Genomic DNA, 19,326 nt, shown 5'->3' on the forward strand with positions numbered 1-19,326 from the left:
ATCCCTGACAAAAAGAAATAATCCTTCCTTAGGGTATAAAGCAGTTCCTGTGCGGGGGGCCATGTGAGAGAAGTGCTGGGCAGCAATTTTGGTTAGATGGGCCAGGCTGGTTGCCCAGCTTCCCCTGAGGGTTGCCCTGCAGAGGTGGGTAACACATCCTTGAGGAGGAGCTCCAGGCTGTCATCTCCTCACCCCCTCCAGCCCAGATCACAGTGATGTGTGCCTTATTACAGAATGCTGTAACTATGGTTTCTAACACAGTGAAGCTTTTGAGGTTCACTACAGAGTAAACCTTGGTCTTCCTGAGGATCTTCCTTCCCCAAGCACCTATTACAGACTGAACTGAGCAACTGAGGGCATTCCTTGTGCTATTAGCACATTTTTATAAAACCCATTATATTAATAATTTCACATATGTGAAGTAATTCAGCTGGACTGGAAACTGTCCACATAAGTCATCTGTGACTACACTCCTTATACTTTAACTCTTCTATTTCTACAGGGCAAATCTCTCCTACTTTCTGCTATGTCCTGGAACTGAATAGACAGTGATAACTTTCTGTGGGACAGATAATTCAATTAAATCCATTCAGTTCCAGAAGTTATCACAATTCAGAAGGAGGAAGTCTTTGTCAGCTGAACTTCCACAGTGCGTAACAAAGGGCCTAATACTCTATATAATTTATATAATGACAAGTGTATGAAAATTGTATAGGATTTTTTCTCTAAGAGCAGCATCCTGCATTGAGAGAAAACATCTCATTATAAATACATCCTCTGAAGCACCCTAACAATCTAAAAATACAGCCCAAAAGTGAAGTCACACTGTATTCAGTACCATAGTTTTCTATTTTATACAGTACTTATGCAACCCCATTCACCAGATGCTTTAGGCAGTGCCCTTGAAGGACTCAGGCATCCTCTAAGTCATCCTCTCACCAGTGGACAGCCACACATGAGTGGAAATGCAGGATTTGGATTAGGTTCTCTGCATAAGTGGATTTTATGCTGCTGCCCATTGCTCTGGGTTAATATCAGAGATGAAAAGCCAAACACTGTGCATGGCATGGAAAGGCTGCAGGATTTGTTTCAGATAATGACCCACAAAAAACCATGAGACAATGAGCCTTACACTTCAGCTGAGCCCCAGGGGCACTGCTGCTGAGCACAGACCTCAGCCTGCAGCTCTTGGGAACTTCAGAAACACCTTTGGAGAAAGCAGTTGTTAAAGGGAGGTATGACACTGCAATTCTAGAGATGAGGAGCTTTGCTTGGGAGATGTCACTGGCAAGGGATGGCTGTAGACAGAGAATGAGGTGTGGCTGGTCTGCAGGAAGGTGTACTCTGCCTCTTTAAGAAGTCTGTAGGAATTCCAAGCACCAAGCCCAAGGCTTCCAAATCAAGCTTAATACAAGTCACAGCTGAAATAACTGGATGGTCAAACTCAAGCCAAGCAAATGTGTGAGAGAAGGGTCTTCAACCAGCATAATAGCAGCTAAAGATAACTACCATTACTGACTGGGGAAATCTGCAATATCTCCTCCCCTCTACACACGATGAGTTCTCAGATTGGCATCAGAAAACCATTTCTAAAAAAAAGTTATATACTGTACTGCCCATTAACACATGGCTTTGAAAATCTAACCAGTGTGGAAGTGGCTTTCTCTAGTCTCATATTTCTGATTCAACACTGGGAGAAGCCCCTCTCTTGAGTTAATCCTGAACTGCTAAAGATGATATGTTAAATCAACACCTGTCAGTTTTCAGTAATTTCTCAAAGGGAACAGTCTTTGTGATGGATTTTCTCTGGTGAGGAATGTAACAGAAAGGAATTGTGGTAAACGAAGGAATTCTGCTGAAAAGCCACTCCCAATTTAAAGCAGATAATGAGCACCAGAGCTATTGTGAAAGCAATTAATTCTAATCACTTACCAGACAATAAAATTTAATTATGGGTTCTTTGAAAACTAAAAACCCAACAATTATTCTTAATAGGCTTTTCTTGATGGCAGATAGGGAGCAGAATTTGTTGAGGCTGGTTTTCCTGCAGTTAATTTTTTTAAAAAATCAGCTTTCAGTTAAGGATGCCTAGGCTTACATTAATATATAAACCAGAGCTATTGTGCTAAGTTGAGATCCCACAAGAGAGAAAAACAATCTTCAAGGAATTCCTCAATATGCTTTTATATAATTGGCATTCTCCTCTCTGCTGAGGTCTCAGATCTTTATTATCTGTTCAGCAGTGCTTTCAGCCCAGAAAAGCTGTATGTCTCCAGCTTCAATTCAGGTACATTCTTGGTAGTAAGAATGGAAATTGCAAGTGTTTGTCCTGCCATGCAACCATTCAGGTGCTGTTTAGGTGAGGAGTACCAGTGGTGTGGCCCAGACCACAGCAAAAGCGGGTGGCTCCTGCTCTGTGGCCATGTACCTGTGGTCCACATCCACTTTCTTCCTGCACCAGGTGCTGCTTCAGTTTCAGACAGAAAACTACCTGCTCTCCTCCAGTCTAGCAGCCTGTCTCAGCCAGCCTGAACTACATGAGGACAGCATGAAGGTGGAGAAGGACCACCCCTGGTATTTCTCATTTTGATGTCCTGCTCATCTGTTTCTCTCCCAACCAGCTACAGAGCACAACTGCTCTCGCACCTGAAATAGCTTCCAACCCCTTCAAAACCTAACAAGATGTGGGGCAATCCTGCCTACAAGGAGTTACTGAAAAGCCTTTTCTAGAAGCATAAGCTAAAATATTTAGAATTTCCCTAATGACTTTAATGTCAATCCATCTTCCTCTGTAGACTCTGTGCCTTTTGGGGCTCGTGCCCAAGTGTTCTCAGGGTCTGCTTTTTCCCTGTTTCAGATGGTGAGTGGCATTACTATCCTGTGTGTCACTGGTGTCTAGGATAACACAGGCATGCACCTCCTCCCCAGCACCATGGCAGCACTTTGCTTACCCTGCTAAGCTCACAGCAATGTTTTGTTTTCTGTATGAAAATTGCACAGGGACACTCCTCACACAGCACTGCTCCTGAGGCACCAGGTCCTTGGGGATCCAAATGAGCTAAGCTGCAAACCAGATAAATTCTGGCATCTTTATAGCTCTAGGAAGAACACTAAAAAAAATCTCAATTTTTTGTCTGTTTCAGGATATACTAGGAAGTCAGCCCTGCTGGCAGTAAGAACACCACTATTTATGTCCTTTCACATCAATGAATTCAAAATTTGGCTAAAGGTTTGACCTTCAGCAAAGGTCAAATTTGGACCACTTCACCTCCACCATTTTCTCTGCCATGAATCCTGACAAGCACCAAACACTTCAGCCTCTGCCCCGTGATGCTTAGTCAGAACATAACCCACTTTTCTAAGAGTTGCTGCCAGTGCTTCTGTCAGAAGGGGATGGATTGTAATGCCTCTCAAAGTCAGTGAATAGCAGAGGGACACTTTAAACTAGAATGAGGTCTCATTAGTAGAAGAGATCTTGAAGGAGAAGAGCTTGGCAGAATTTAGTAATGCTCAGGAAGTCAGAAAAAAGGACAAGATTATCTAAAGCTGGAAGAGCAAATATTTTTCCTGAAAAGGCACCTGATTCTCCATATGAATATCTTGGGTGATCATTTAGCCCAGAGGCTAAAAGTAGTGTAAAATCAGCACTGCAGCATCATGCTGGCTTTGCACTAGTGCAAGCAACTCCACAGAGCCTACCAAAATCCCATAACCATAAGAAACTTCATGGTATACAAGTAAAAAACTGGCCTTTAATAACAGGAAACGTTCCCTGGAAGGATGAATTCTGACAGAACTACAAACCCTTGGCACTCCTGGCAGTTCCTTGCAAAACAGCTGCACTTGCCACCCTTGGATATTGTTTGAGACAATCCAGAGCATTCATCCAAGATTACGGTAATCCCAAAGCACTAGCATTACTCCCCAGCAATTATTCATTGTTTCCCAAAAGTTCATTATCATAAAGCTTGAACATGATTTGCAACAAATGCTTTTGTCTTTCAGTTTCATCGTTACAAACTTCCCTAAATTAAAAGGGTTTATCTCAAGTGGTACTATCAGCCTGCAGAATTCAATATATTTTAATTATGAGGATGAGTGAGAGTTGAGCCTTCCTAGATAATGACAAAATGTTCTCCATTTAATTAGGCCACATCAAAAGGTTCATATTTAAATTCTGTTCAATGTAAAGGTGAAACAAATGTTACAGCACAACTAGATTATTCCTTATAAATTACCCTGTGCGGTGGTAGACATTGGGATGCAGAAGGAAGACAAACAGAGGGTTTGGGAACTGTTTGGCAGCTGCCTGGTGTAGCAGAGCAGATTTCCATGTCCTGCAGGTGGCTAATGCAGCAGTGTTCATACGCTTCACATGGCATGGCAGCACCTCCTGCCCATGCAGAGATGGCAGCAGCACCACATGGTGGAAGCTTCCCAAGGCCCAGGCTGCTCTGACTACGGCTTGGAGTTAGAAACAGTGTGAACAGAAGGAGCCAGAGGTCCTCTCTCATTTACCACCTCAGGTGGGCTGTGGCAGGAGCCCACCCTCCTGCCAGTGTTTGTTGGCATCAGGCCGGGACACAGGCAGCAGGTGTGCATCAAGGCTCAGCCCATGCTGCACTTGGGGTCTTGGTACTGTGATAACTCCCAATCCTTCCCTACCTTTATAGGTCCCTTTATCATAAAGATACAGAGGTGCTGAGCTCCCAGACAGACCCCTAGATGCCTCTGATGGAAGCACAAATAGACTTTTAAACCTTGAGAGTGCAAAATATATGTGGTGGGTGGGGGAAGGAAAAGAAGATGCCTTAAAGGCTAGTGGCAACATCCAGTCCAGGAAATCCAGCAACCTGCAAGTCAAGCAAAACTCATTTCTCTGCTCACTGCCAAGAGCTCTTTCAGATCATGCAGTCATTTCTACTTGGTTGTTTCCTGGTACTGTCACAAACCTGACTTTGACTGTTTTAAATTGCCTCAGAGCAAAGACATTTCCTAAAGTTTATCAAGATATTTTTTCTTTTATTTATGTAAAGAATACACTTTCATCTTGCTGTGTTTTAAGAGCTCTATCAGGAAAGCAGAAAGAGGTAGTGCTAAATTGTCCAATCTCTTACATTCTTTTCTTTTTGCTTTCACCAAGCCAAACTATCCCAGCCTTGCTACTAACCTGTGCAGGGGCTGCCTGAGAAATCCCCAAGGGTTTTAAAGGGTGCTAACTTCAGAAGAGTAAAGCCAGGAAGGTGATCAACTGGAGAAAGAGCCTGACTTCGATATTCAACAGTGTCTCCTGGGAAATCAAGCCTCCAGAGCTTCCCATCATTCAGCACACTTGGAGAGCTATCCTCCAAAGTGTGCTCAGCAGACTGACTACTGAGAAAAAAACCCCACTGTTCCTAAAAATTAGTTCCCTTTATATTTCATCACGGCTCTTGTCACCATTTCTTGTGCTTATCTCAAAAGTTGTGCTTTGTACTGTCTCTTACACCTTCATGAATCTCTTTTATCAGCTCTCTTTTAAGACAGTAAAAAAGAGTAAAATTATTTGAGTGCTCGTAGATTAGGATATTTCTTAACTCTGAACAGCCTCCTCTTTCATCTGTCATTGTCAGCCTCCCCAAGATTAATAAGAAAAAGACATTTGTAAGAGAGAATCCGTTGAGAGCAGAGATGAGCTTGGTACAAAGGATGCTAATTGTAACTTTTTTTTAGCTCCACATTGATCCCAACAGCTGTAGATACTTAAAAATCTTTTCCTATAGTGTCCACACAAAAAAAAAAAAGAAAGGCATATCAAGAAAAAAGTTCAGCCAAGCATCACTGTCAGCCTAAAGTAAGCTGGAGGATGATTTCTTGACTCCTTCTGACCATGACAGAAGTTGGAGTTTCATCAGAGCAATGGGGAAAGAGGGGAGGAGACACCAAAAGGAGATGGAGCAAAGGCAGCAAAGGGGATGATGTGTGTACAGAAGGGGGAAAGGGCCCAGTTTATCACCAGCAGCAAAACATTAACACTACTGGATAATTACAGAGCACTCAGAGTGTATTCAGCCCTGGTGTGTTTTTCTACAGGATTCCACTCCAATCGTATGGACACCAAAGGAGCTGAGGATTAAGTACCTGCAGCTGCTGCAGCAGCAGGAATGTGTGTGCAAGTACACACAGAGACAGCCACACTGTCAGCTAACTGGTACAGGAACACTGGTTAACAGAGCTGAATTAATAGAAAAGTTTTCCTATCTTTCCAGAACTGGCAGCCCCTTTATAAAAGTTCCCATCTCTCCATTATTTAGCCCACTGCTCTATGCTCTGTCTCCTCACTTGCATTTCACAGGGGATCAGGGCTTCTCCTTTCTCTTGAACACACACAGCTGGAGTCGTTCTCCTCCTGCTCTTTTCCCAGCACCTCCTCACCTCTGAGGCATTTCAGCAGCTCTGTACTAAATGATGTGGTCACTGTCACATATGAGAATGATGATTTCTTAATAGACCAGTGTTCATCAATGCTTTAAAAACAAGACTTTAAAAAAAGAAGGGCAGAATCCTGGCCAGGCAGAATTTAAGAATGAGTTGCTGTCAAAATCTGGGCATTTATTTCATTTTCAAATCATAAGGCGAGTGACAAAATGAAAGAAGAACAAGGGAATACAGATGTTTTAAGATATTGCTTTTTTCTCTACTAGAGGTGAAAGCAGGGTGGGTGGATGTGAGATGACACCAGCTGTTAATGAGATTTTTGCCACTGAAAAAATATGCACAGGTTGCCTTTGGAGTGCTGCTTCATTAACCATCATTAGTCACCCATTTCACAACTGAATGGGTGAACAATTGATGCCTTTGGGCTCTTCTGGAGCTTTGGTTTGTTTTCGGGGTTTTTGTTGTTGTTGTTGTGAGTTTTTCTAATAACATCTCTACGTTGATGCCTTTGGGCCCTTCTGGAGCTTTGGTTGGTTTGGGGGTTTTTGTTGTTGTTGTGAGTTTTTCTAATAACATCTCTACTCTAAAAGTGCAAAGCTCTCCCTGTGCACAGCAGGCAGGGTTGTGTTCATCACAAAATATAGTACTGAAGAAATATCATGAAAAGAACACTTGGGATGGCAACTAGAAATAAAGTCTGACTCAAAAATTGGTCTTGGCAGTTGACACCTAGTGTTCAGAGAGTCCCTTGTTAAGTAAAGGCATCACAGACTCTGCTCATACCTTTGCTCATATCGGTAACAGCTCTCATCAGATTTTATATCCTTCCTGATAGGTTTCAGCATTAATTAAAAAAACCCAAACAGAAAACCTCTTCACCCTGATTCTCTCTCCACACTCAAAGCTCCTTGGGACTCAAGGGAACTTGGGAGGACACAAGAAGCAGCCCAGGTTTGCTCATCTCATCCACACCACCCTCGGTGCACTATTTGCAGTGATGATGGGTTCAAAAAGCACTGCTAGATGGTAGCCAGCTCCACCACCAGATATCCAGCACCATTTCTTGGCAGGGACTGCAGGCATTGAGGGATATGTAAGAGGTAGGTACCTAAGGCTAGCAGTGCCTTGGATTTGGAATCCCAGGCAGGCAGAGTGTGTCTGGAAGAAAATATTCCACTTCAGCTTACTCTAGCAACATCAGAGAAGTTGTCCAGCTTTGAACACTCCCAGCTCCTGGGTGTGCTGTGTACACACTGCAGGCCAAGCATGACAGACTCGTGTTCCTTAGCTGCTCCAGGCTCAGAGAGGGCACTCCATGTGCTGCTGAGGTCTTCTGCCCTGCAGACAGCCAAGGATAACACATCCCAGGGATCTGCTCCACACACAGCAGCTGAAAGTGCTGCCAGAGCTGAAAAAGCAGCAGAGAAGGTGGAATGGAAATGAAAGGGTCATTTAACTAGGAGGGGGTAAAGCACTGCAACACTTTCACTCCATTTTCAAAGGATTTGATTTTAATGCCCACAATCATGGCACAAAGCATTGGACAGCAACATGTGGGAAGTCTTTGGGGAGGTCTCCCCTTTTGAAGGAAGAAGCAAGACTGAGAAAGAGTCTTTATGATACAGGGAGAGCCATTGTGAATTCACAATATTGAATGAGAATGTAAAAAATAGCAATGATGATAGCCTGAAGGCTGAGAAAGAGTCTTTATGATACAGGGTGAGCCACCTGAATTCACAATATTGAATGAGAATGTAAAAAATAGCAATGATGATAGCCTGAAGGACTGAGCAGAACTTGGAAGCAATTCTAGGACACACACATGCAGCCTTTTTCTCCCATCAAATCTGCAGGCTGAAAAAGACCAAACAAAAGCAAAATACATGGAAAGATGGTTAGGTGGATGATCTGAAATCTGCCCTCTTTTGAGGCACCAGGAGCAGTAAGATTGCAGGCTGGAGAGAGTTCTATGCAGTGTTCCCATTGTCAGTCTGTCTGTAGTGGAAGAGACTCCTGGAGTCCAATTTTCCAGAGTATTTGAGAGCTTCAGCAAAAAGCTTTGTCACCTGTCAATACAAAGCAGAGGAGGACTGAGCATTGCAAAGGCTGCATGACAGAGCAGGCTCCACACTTTTGCTCTGCTACCCTGAAACTTCCTGGTGCAGGATCAGTCCTTGAACTCCTCCAAATCAATACCAATTTCAAGGTGGCTGGGCACAGGAGCCGACTCCAGCCCTGTGGAGCCTGAGTGTCCAGCTGCAGAGATGTAGATGTGCCCAGGCTCCCTTTGCAAGACAGCTCTGTCCCATGAGACCTGTTGTTTACAGCCCAAATGCAAAGAGAACCAGGCTTGTTTTCCTCTCTCAAACTCAGAGATTAAAACCCTACAATCCAAACAGTTCAGTGAAAGGCATCGGGCAGGTGTGGCAATAAATTTGGGCTGGGGACCCTTGTTGTGGTTGTCAGAAGGTGTTTTGCTAGTAGGCAATGATGCATTTTCAATTCCCCATTCCTGCTAATCATGCCTGGCCATCATCCTGTGACCCTTCAGCTTGTTATTCCCCCTGCCTGCACTCACTCCAATCACAGCAGAAGACTTTGAGCAGCTGGACACCAGTTCAAGGCACTGGGTTCCATGTCAGTGCCCACCAAAATCAGAGGGAGTTTGGCTGCTGTGCTTAATGCTGCTGCTTTGGTGACAGTCAAAGCCACTTGCAAAGGAAGGCAGGGTACTGCTGGCAGCAGGAGTCCCACTTTGCATCACCTAATATCTGCTCCCCACCAGTGTGTGAAGGGCTTTGTCAGGAGCCACAAACCCAGAGTGACTGGCAGCTGGGACTGCAACAGGACAGGCAGCAATTCCACTTGGATGGCACTTCTGAACTGGACTGCCCCAAGGATCATTCAAGAAAGCACAGCTACATCCTGCTGTAAGGTTTAAGGACCATACCAGGATAATATTCCACTAAAAAGCATTTCCCATCCTAATTTAAAGATGTTACATGCAACCCTGAGATGTTTGCTCTGAAGTGAAAATGATGCAGCAACAATTTCAGCTGCACAGTGCAGGACTCAAGACTTCAGAATTTATATCTTTTTTTTTGTTTGGTTTGATTTGGTTGGGTATTGTTTTACTCAGAGCAATGTCATTTTGTATAGTGGCAAAAAGAAGATCTATTTAAACCACCCTGTTGTCATGATTTTCAGACACATTATTTGTCAGAGATAATGAGGGTCCAAACAGACTGGAATCTATGCTCTGAAGGCTCTTATGTCTAAGAGGAGAAAGAACAATATGGGAAGTACCTTGAAGTTAGTGAGCAGAGCAGTGCCACTGTCAATGGCCATCCTCCGGATCACATAATTATCATGGACAAACCTGGTGTTGCTGTTGGGCAGGTTAATCACCAGATCCACCTTCCCATCCCTCAGCAGCCTGAAGAGACAATGCACAAGACACTGTGACAACGTGTCCTTCCTAATAAAAACCTCAAATTAATAGCACAGGCAAGCAGCTAAACAACGTTGAAAAATGTCATTTGAGCTTAGTCTTTGCTCAAGAAACAAGGTTAAGGCATTAAGCTTTATTCAGGATTTTGGATTTATTTCAGTTCTAGTCAGCAACACAAAGCAATATTCAGCCTTGATACAGCTCAGCACAACTGAGATGTTTATTTAGCCTTTTAATGACAGTCAGTCATGCCTCAGTTAAAGGCATGACTGACTCATTAAAAGGCTAAATATTCAGATTTCATGTATCCTTGTATGAAAATATAACATGGAGCAATACATGTAAGCCATACTAAAGAGGACTGTCCAATGAGATGCTCATTAAGCTGAAACCTCCCTGCTGTGGCAGCTCCAGACAGCATCAGATAAACCCAAACTTTCGGATTTAATTCCAAGCCCCATTAAATCCCTACCATTGATCTCAACAGGACCACCAATTTTCCCCTTGCATTTGCTGTTCTGGATTGCAAACACAAGTTTGACAAGGTGGGTTGGTCTCTTACCTCCTGACTGAAGGGAGGCTGGCACTCTGCCTCTCCTGTGATGGCCATGCCACAGGATTTGCTGGGATGCCATTAGCATTGAGCCAGGCTGAGGTTGCTTCTGTGGCATAAAGCTGTGCCAGGAAAAAAAGGGATCTTTACTATGTACTTTACAATACCAAAACTTTTCACTGAACTCATGTGGGCCAAACCCAACACACAGCCTTGCTGTCAGAGCTGATTTTGGAGGGCATTTTTCATTAAAAGGGTGTCTCTCCATATAGACAGACACACAGAGAACAGAACAACTTTCCCAACTTTCTGTTATCTGTGATTTCCTGATGGATGATAGTCAATGAATGGTAGCAGCACTTCCAGAAGCAGAGAAGTGGCTTAGAAAAACTTAAATCCCTGTGACTTTCAATAGGGCAATCAATTCAATCACTTGTAATTTTTTTAGCCATGTTTATTTTCTTTTTAATGCCTAGTGCTAAGTTTAGAAAAGCAGTACTCTCACCAGTCTTCTGGGGCTGTGTTGCTTTTACAGAGATGTGGATGCAAAATAATACAGAGGGGTTACAAGAGTGATGTGAACACCACAAAGTTCATGTATCTGCAGCTTTCTGTGAGTGTCACTGAAAATGAAGCACTATACAGACATACTCATACAAAAGGTGTGCCCTTCCTTGTCTCCTGCCATACATGGCATCCCATTGGCATTTTGATTTCTTGGAGAAGATGGGGGAGTGTATAATGTCCATCTTGGCTGCAGGCTGATAGCAGAGCCAGGGTTGTTCCTGCCCTCAAAACAGATCCATATGCTCAATTAAACAAACATGAAAACTTTAAATTGGGTGGCACCTGCTGACTTTATGGATCACTCAGCTAAAAAATCCTTGTTGTACATTGAAAACACCCTTTTTTCTCTATCTCCAAAGGATAGAGAACCTCCAACGTTCCTGTAGCAGGCTGGGGACATTTGAGATTTTGAAGGCTCCCCAGCTTTAACTAAGTGGAACCACCTACCTTGAAGCCTTGCTCGTGCAGCAGTTCTGCTACACTGAGGAATCTGGGGCGGAAGGACTCCTGAAAAAAGGAAATTTTTTAGATATAGCACCAAAGGTAGGATTTGGAACAGTACACTATTGGGGAACATGAGGCTCATCCACGCTGTGCTAAGAGGCAACCCTTCTGTGCTGTGTGTATGGACAGAAATGTCTGCATGTGCATGTAGAGCACCATTCCCAAGAAAACTGTCCGGATCCTGAAGCCCAAGTGACTCTGAACAAGACAGATTGTGTTACACCAGAGTAAGCATTCCCATACTAAGTCAGACTGCAACCACTAAAGATTTGCTACTGTATATTAAATATCTGGGCAATTGCCTTCTCAAATACACCAACTAGAGTCTCCTCAGTTCTTAATCAAATATATTTTCAATCATTGCTCAAACATTTGCTTTCTCTTCTGGCAGATAACATATATGGATGGCTTTGGGCTGCCTGTGAGTGCTCTGTTTGCACATTCACACAAATAAGAGCTGGTGCATGTGTGAGTCCATTTCTAAGTCCTATGGGAATATGGAAATGGAGTCAGGAGACTGGGATGCCACATTCCCATGAGAACCTGAATGCCTGACTTACAGAACCTTTGAAAGATTGTCTTATAATGCATATCCAGTTTCAATATAATTTAGAAAGGTACAACCACCTCCTGTAGACTCTGCACTTGAACAAGCTGTTTTAGAGTAACAGGTGAGAGAAAGTGTCAGCCTAAGTATTTCTGGGAAGTTGAAGGTACAGCAATGCAAATATCAGATGCAACACATGCCCTTCTCCCTCCCAAGGCAAGCCAAACCTTGCTTTTAACCTTAGCCTGGTCTGGTCTTACACACATTAGCAAGTAAGATTATTACAAGCTCCCTTGTTCCTGCTGGAGCTACTGATAGCTTAACCTTTATGGATGAGAGAGCAATATCCTGAAGGGTCAACAATTTCCTAAGAAGAAAAGGACTAAACAGGTTTTTTTGTTTTTTTGTGTTTGGTTTGTTTTTTTTTTTCCTGACCACTCATTCTGAAAGCCATCTCATTCTGTACATTAGCTGGAAAATATAAATATACAGTGTGACAGGGTTGGCAGCTTCCCAGTCAGAGAGAGTGGTTCTGCCTTCTGCTCAGGGGTGTTGGCTTTCACAACAGTATTATAAACTTCTATCAAACATGTACTGAACACTTGTGACACATAAAACAGCCTCTCTATGAAAAGAAATTACAGCTGTCAGCTTGCATTGGAGCAGCCTCAGATTTACAAGCTGGCTGAAATAACCTGTGTAAGAAACCATTAGTTACTAAAGGTGAAAAGTACAAGCAGATTTACTTAGTGGAAGGTATTTATTGTAGGAGAATTGCATTTTTTTTCCTTTATCTGAAAAGTTCAATTTCTTACAACCCCTCATGTTTTCCAGCAAGCCTTGCTGTTTGTAAAGCACTACATCCTTAGCTCATTCAATACAGATACATCAGTTCTCACTGAGATCCAGCTCAAAACGAAGCCAACCCATCTCCTGTGATAATCTTGGATGCTGTATCCAAACCCACAGTGGAGGATGCAAAAATTCTGGTATGTAAGGAACCAAGGCAGAAGGTTACCTTGAGACAACAGACTTGGAGTGCCAGGATTTAAAAATAAAATACTTTATTAATGCTTTCTGCATCTTGTAAGACACACGCACTCCATCCCAGAAATATCACTGAATAGCCCAATCAGGAAAGAAAAATAACTTTTCAACTTCTTTTGCATAAAATATAAATTATTTAATGGCTGCTAACTCAGGGTTTCAGCATCACAGGTTTCTCCAGACTGTGGGAAGAGGTAGGTTATCAGCTGACATAAACTGGCAGAGTTTCACTTGTCTACCATGGAAGTCTGATGCTCTCCCAGAGGAGATGGAGTATGACCTCTCAGATCCTGGGGCAGTGTCACTGAGTGCTCTCAGCTGAAGGACAACCCAGCAGGCTCACACCTGCCTTGTGCTGTGCCCTGGATGCCAAGGAGCAGTCCCCTGCCTGACCTTGGGATGGTGACTTGGCTGTCCACAGCCCAGCATGGCAGCAGGAGGATTACCCTGGCACTGCACACCAGGCTGGCAGCTCCCAGAGAGGTGGGGTCATGGCCTGGGCACACTGGGCTCAGTTTGGACTCCAGATCACAGCAGTACCATTTGACTCTTGATTTGCAGAACAACCCCAGAAACATTTGCAAGGAAACCAAGATCTCCCTCTCTGCTCCTGTTAACTACATCCATTTGACTTTTACCTTCAAGAAGGCAGTGTCCTCCAACCTCAACATGATTAATAGCAAAGGTATAAATGTGCAGCATACCAAATCACTGAAATATGAGCCTAGCTGCTTTGGAGGGAAGCAGAATTCAAGACCATTTTGCTACTTATTTCCCTCTCTGCCATAGATAAAAAAATCCAGCCTAAAAATCAGAGCAAGGTGCTAGTCATGAAGCAATGAAGCCTTCAAAATTGGGTTGTGCTTTGAGCTCACCATCTACTGCAGGTGAATCACAGCATCTTCCCCAGAGACAAGCAGAGGAGCCTGTGTGTGTGCTCTGTGCACCAGAACAGGTTGCAGAAGCCATCCTGGCATTTGAAAACACTCAGTGATGGTTGAGAGAGGCTGTGTGCTACCTGTCCTTCTGAGGTTGTGTTTCCTTGTGAGGATACCCCAACAGTTTTGCCTGTGGGTTCATGTTTGTGATTGAAACAAGAAGAGTGCTGGTGTTCACAGCCTGCCTGGTGCCTCATTCCTTGTGCCTCTTATTTCTGCAGAGAGGGGCTCCCCTTTTTTCCAGCCAAATACTGAAAGACCCCTTATAGTCCACATGTCAGGCAAAGGTCAACATTTCAATCTTCCCTTCTCACAGGGCTTTATTTCCCCTCTGTTTCAAAGCAGACCATTGAAAAGTACATAGCTTACAATTTCCAGACTGGGGAGGGGGCAATACCTGGTTCTCAGAATCAACTTTATGCCTCTTGATTTGGAGTTTAATTGTAGAAAAAATATGCTGAGATGCAGAGAGATCTTTAAGCAATTGATCTGTTGTTTTAAAGTTTGTTTTGCAAGAAAATAAACTGTGAACCGCTCATTAAAAAGACAGAATCTTATTACTTTTAAAAGGTTTGTGGAGTTGAGCTTTGGGCTTTGTTTTATCTTTTCTTTTTCCCTCCCTTTTTTTCTTAACACCTTTGTACAAAGAACATTTGACTCAGTTTAACAGCTACTGACACAGAACTTACATAAATGTTAAAATTACTTTCTTTTCTGCCCATTCCAGCTGCTATCTGGAAAATACACTTAAATTTTAAACACTGGTCTCTCTTTTTATTGCTTCCTGGCTTTGCTTTTCTCCTTTTTAAAATGCTGTTTTAAAATATGGAGTATATACAGTAGACATACAGTACCAACTACCCAGAGTTTCATACTGAACTTTTAAGTAGCAAGCAATTTTTCTGCTAATTAGAGGAAACTTAGAGCAGCTGCTTCCACGCCCAGATGTGTGTATATATGTTGACATTTAAGGACTCAGCAGTAATCCTTGTTAGCAGAAGTCATGTTCCTTTCTGGCCACTTTTCACACACTTCCTTCACATCCTCTGCTGGCACAAGCAGCCAAAGACATTTTTCACACCCCAGTTGTCTGACAGGAAAATTCATCTATTCTATGGTTTTGTTTTATCAGCTTTATGCAATCATGTAGAGCACCAGCTTATTGCAAGCACAATGTGAAAATGGCAGGACACAATCAGATGGTTTTCTGGGGCCCAAGAATGTTCTAGTTGTATTGGAAGTGCAGGAATTTTTGAGGAACATCCTAAAGTTCACAAATGTCTCTGATTTCAGCACCTTATGCAGTCAGTAACTGTTCCTTGATGAAGAACCAAGATTTTTTTTTTCCCTTTTCTGTGTGTTTTCATCTTGAAACACAAAACCTCCTTGCTGATCCAGGGCTGTTCCTAAGGAAAACCCATGGGGAACTTCCTCACTTAAAGGCTTTTTGCAGAACCCATTGCACTGGAGAGCATTCCCATAATGACATCATTTTAACTTTCTGCCACACTGAGCAACTTTCAGTGATACCAACAACAGATGAAACCTTAAAATCCAAGCTCAAGTGTAGCATGGAGTCAGAATCTGCATCCGAGAGGCAATCCCTTTGAGGAGGTAGTTCTGACAAAGTGTGGAAACCAGAAACATCACTACTAAAATGAGCATTGCCTCTTATTTTCTGGCTCACAGCAACTGTAGGGTAGGGAACAAGACTGGCTGTGCACAGTCATCAAACAGGCAAAGGACTGATGGCAGAAAAATGGGGGGTGGGGTGAAGACTTGTTGGAAATTATACAACTCCTAAATTTTTTAAGGAACTTCAGTCAGGGGTTTGTCTGCCTTTGACAAGGGGTAGGGAATTGGGGTTTCTCTTCAAAAGACTTCACCAGGGGTTTGAGTTTCACTGTGTGAGATCTGATGGGCTTCAACCAACAAAAAGAAGATTCCTAGGTTCTGAGAGTTTAACACCTACAGACTGGAAGCAGCCAGAAGACACAGAGGAGATAAATGGACATTAATAGACATTACCCCCTGGTGTGGTTGGAGACACCTGGTCTGGGAAAAGATTGATAAAAGAACCAAAGAATGAGAACCAGATTAGCACTGAAGGTGAATGAATCAGTAACAAATAGAAGAATGAATACTAAGAATTGTGTAATGTAGAACCAATGAATGAGAACTGGGGTTTTATGTATAAATATGTGAAAGGTCTGGTGAAGAACTTTGTAATGATTTCCACTGCACAAGTGTGGATGGAATGATTTCTATAGCACAACCTAGCCAGCATAAAAATGTGGTCAGAATAAAGTACAGCCTGATTCTCATTAAAAAGTCTTGGAGAATTCCTTCTATTGCCACAGATTTGGTGGCAGACTGATGTCCTTTAACCCTTTGCCCCACTGCACTTGAGTACATTCCCATTGTGACCCCAGTGAGGAGAGGGATGTGACAGTGCCATACCTGAGGAGACCACGCAGCCCAAGAACCATCCCACAACACCCCAAGAACATCAGCTTTTCTGCACTGTCCATGGTGCTACAGCTCTGCTGGGAGTACCTGTGCCTTCATGGGGAAAGCCTAGCAGATCCAGCTCTGCAGCATGGAAACTGCCCCCTATTTGGGAGGTTTGGAGGAGAATGGGTTTGAAAAGGACAAGAGGTAAAGCACAGATGAAGGGAGCTCATATGATTGCAAAGTAACATGGCCAGGGCTCCCACTGGGAGGGAGCACACAGGGAGCTCTGGGTTCTGTTGGGATGTTTCTCTGAACTGACCATCTACAGCCTCTGCTCCCCCAGAAGCATGTCTTAGAGCTCTCTGATCCCAAGTCTCTGCTTGCAGCCATCTCCAAGGGCTTCCCACAGCAAACTCCTGGTTTTTATACCTCCTCAAAGGGATTGCATCCTCTCAGATCCAGAGTCTGCAGGTGCCCTGACTCCATGCTACACTAGAGCTTGGATTTTAGGGTTTCATCTCTTGCTGCCATCACTGAAAGCTGCTCTGTGTGACAGAACAAACTTCTGTAGCTGCCAGCTGAAACTATCAGGAAGACCCTGATAGTTACAGATAGAGGGAAAACCCACCAGACCAGCCTTGCTGAATCCAGTAAAGATCTCTCCATGGTGTTTGTTCCACACTGTCACACTGCACTCCAGGATGAAATGCAGAGAAACACATTTAAGCCAGAAAGCCACATGAATGAAAGCAAGGCAAAAGCCCTGAGAGTTTCTCTCTGTTGGTCCTTTCTAAGCTTTGATTTTTAGGACTCACCTGGATTCCAATCAAAATTCCTTTCTTAGGAAATGTAAACCCTGTGGCAAGCAGAGCCTTCTGGAAGGCAGAGTACACGTCCTCCCCAAAGCATGCAACCTGCAGAAAGGCACAAAGAATGCATGAGGGGAAAACCAAAAACAACCCAAAAACATTGCTTTAAAAAGAAAGAGGAATGGCATTTTCAAATAGGATCTTTTGTTTCTGTGTGAAGAAGACAGACTGCTTTGCATGGAGCCTGCAGGCACGGAGAACAGAATAAATCAGAAAATCATTGCAGACAAATCTCATCATTTGAATGAAGCAATAATGGAGGAATAAGCAATGCTTTAGTTTCAACGGCACGCTGAGGAGTAACAATTGATTCTGCTAAGTTATTGGGATGCTGTACACACCCTCTGCTCCAATGTTTGGGATTGCACTGCAAATTATTTAACATTACAGAAGGCTTAGACACCAGTGAGAGCTGTGCACACAGGCACACTCCTCTGTGTGCCTGCAAACCAGGCTAAGGCAGTGTTTGTGCTCTCATGTACTCCTGGCATTGCTTGTGAAGGAAAACCACAGGATATAAAGATGCTTTTCCATTAAAAGTCCACAGATGAACAAAATTCAAGTAAAATTGTAGTATTTACTTAAGAACAAAGCAATCAGGCCAATTCGTAATAATTTATTTTAAATAAATTATAATTTTAAAGAAACAGTTGGGGAAGAAACCAGTAAGAATCATTTAGCAGCTCTCCAGCATTCAGAACTGGATGTGGAGCTCAGGTGCTTACAGACTATAGTATAAAAACAACCTTCTGAAAGGGCTCAACTGCATTCCTCACCAAAATTTGGAATTCTGGTGACCAAAAGAGGAATGAGTGAGCTTTTGTGAAAGTTTAAAAAGATAAAAATCAAATTTCACTTTTTCTGGTCAGCTCCACACTTGTTGAAAAACAATCAGGAGCAGAAACAGTCACTGATTTTTCTCTTTGAAATAACAAATCTACCAACATACACAGATTGGATAAAGGAGCTGATGGAGAATTGCTCTCCCATTTTCCTCTTATGGTCCTACCCATCTCAGAGTGAGCCCTCACATTCATGGTCTCACCATGGTGAGCAGAAACCAGTATTTCATGAAAAATAAATTATGATTTGCCAGATCTACTGATGTTAAAAAAAAAAAAACCAAACCAAAAAAAACCCCACAAAAAACAGAAAAAAAAACTAAACAAACAAAAATCCTACAAGGGAAGGGATAAAAAAAAAATCATGACAACATGATATATCCCATGTTTTCTGTGTGTTCTATATTCCTGGACTTTTTAGGGTGACAGACAGGTTCTCCCTTGTAGGCTCCCAGCCTGCCAGGAGAGGTTTATCATTATGGCATGGTCCACAGCCACAATACTCAAAGGAACCCCCAGCACTGTCTTGTCCTGTTGTGGGAACCAAGGCTTGCAGCAAAATAAATCTCTGCCAGACAGATGTGACAAATTCAAGCCCAGATCAAGCCATGTGTGTGAAAAATGTCTGTGAGGAATAACTGAGCTTTTTACCCAAAGCAAGTTATTATCCTTAGTTCACTATAAGAAAGACTTTCATAACTGTCACACTTTATGGCATTTGTGAATATGGATCTTTCCAACTCATAAAAGTTAATAATCCCTCCTTTATGGCCATGGTAATCTCTAATTCTGTATAAAGCCCAGAAAAATAATTCTTGTCCCTAGTTACATTTTTATTCTTTTTGGTGCGAAGGTTGTCTCTGTATTCTATTTTGTTCTGAAAATCAGGAAGTCACAGAAGTCACTTGACTTTTTTCTGCCCATTAACTATACCGAAAGGAAATCTTCTGCAATACTGATTTCCAGCATATTATGAAGAGCAAAATAAAGTCATTCTGGAGAGATGTAGGAGACCTAAAGGCTGTTCTTACTTTGTATCTGTATAGGGTATTTTTTATACTAAAATAATAAATGTTTTCTTTGGACATACCCAAGCTCACATCCAACGGAGCAGCCCAGGATCTGCCACCTGTCCAG

The 19,326-nt window shown here is 42.8% G+C and overlaps 1 protein-coding gene across 7 annotated transcripts in view; it reads right to left on the bottom strand.

The window, feature by feature from the left end:
* Positions 1-8,112: 8,112 nt before the first annotated feature.
* The window catches only part of CPS1 (carbamoyl-phosphate synthase 1), a 104,529-nt gene continuing 93,315 nt past the window's right edge, over positions 8,113-19,326 (bottom strand). For 6 of the 7 annotated variants that reach the window (XM_039728672.1, XM_039728670.1, XM_039728675.1 and 3 more), the window contains 5 exons: positions 17,294-17,392; positions 11,436-11,495; positions 10,431-10,543; positions 9,724-9,853; positions 8,113-8,483 (listed from right to left, as the gene is read on the bottom strand). In XM_039728672.1, the coding sequence (XP_039584606.1) occupies positions 8,385-8,483; positions 9,724-9,853; positions 10,431-10,543; positions 11,436-11,495; positions 17,294-17,392 (501 nt within the window). In that variant the 3' untranslated portion in view covers positions 8,113-8,384. The remainder of the gene's footprint in view (positions 8,484-9,723; positions 9,854-10,430; positions 10,544-11,435; positions 11,496-17,293; positions 17,393-19,326) is intronic. The other variant, XM_039728676.1, reaches the window with a different exon arrangement.

The sequence above is a fragment of the Passer montanus genome, unplaced genomic scaffold (genome assembly GCF_014805655.1).
Source record: "Passer montanus isolate IOZ18808 unplaced genomic scaffold, ASM1480565v1 scaffold66, whole genome shotgun sequence".
In the NCBI taxonomy this organism is placed as follows: domain Eukaryota; kingdom Metazoa; phylum Chordata; class Aves; order Passeriformes; family Passeridae; genus Passer; species Passer montanus.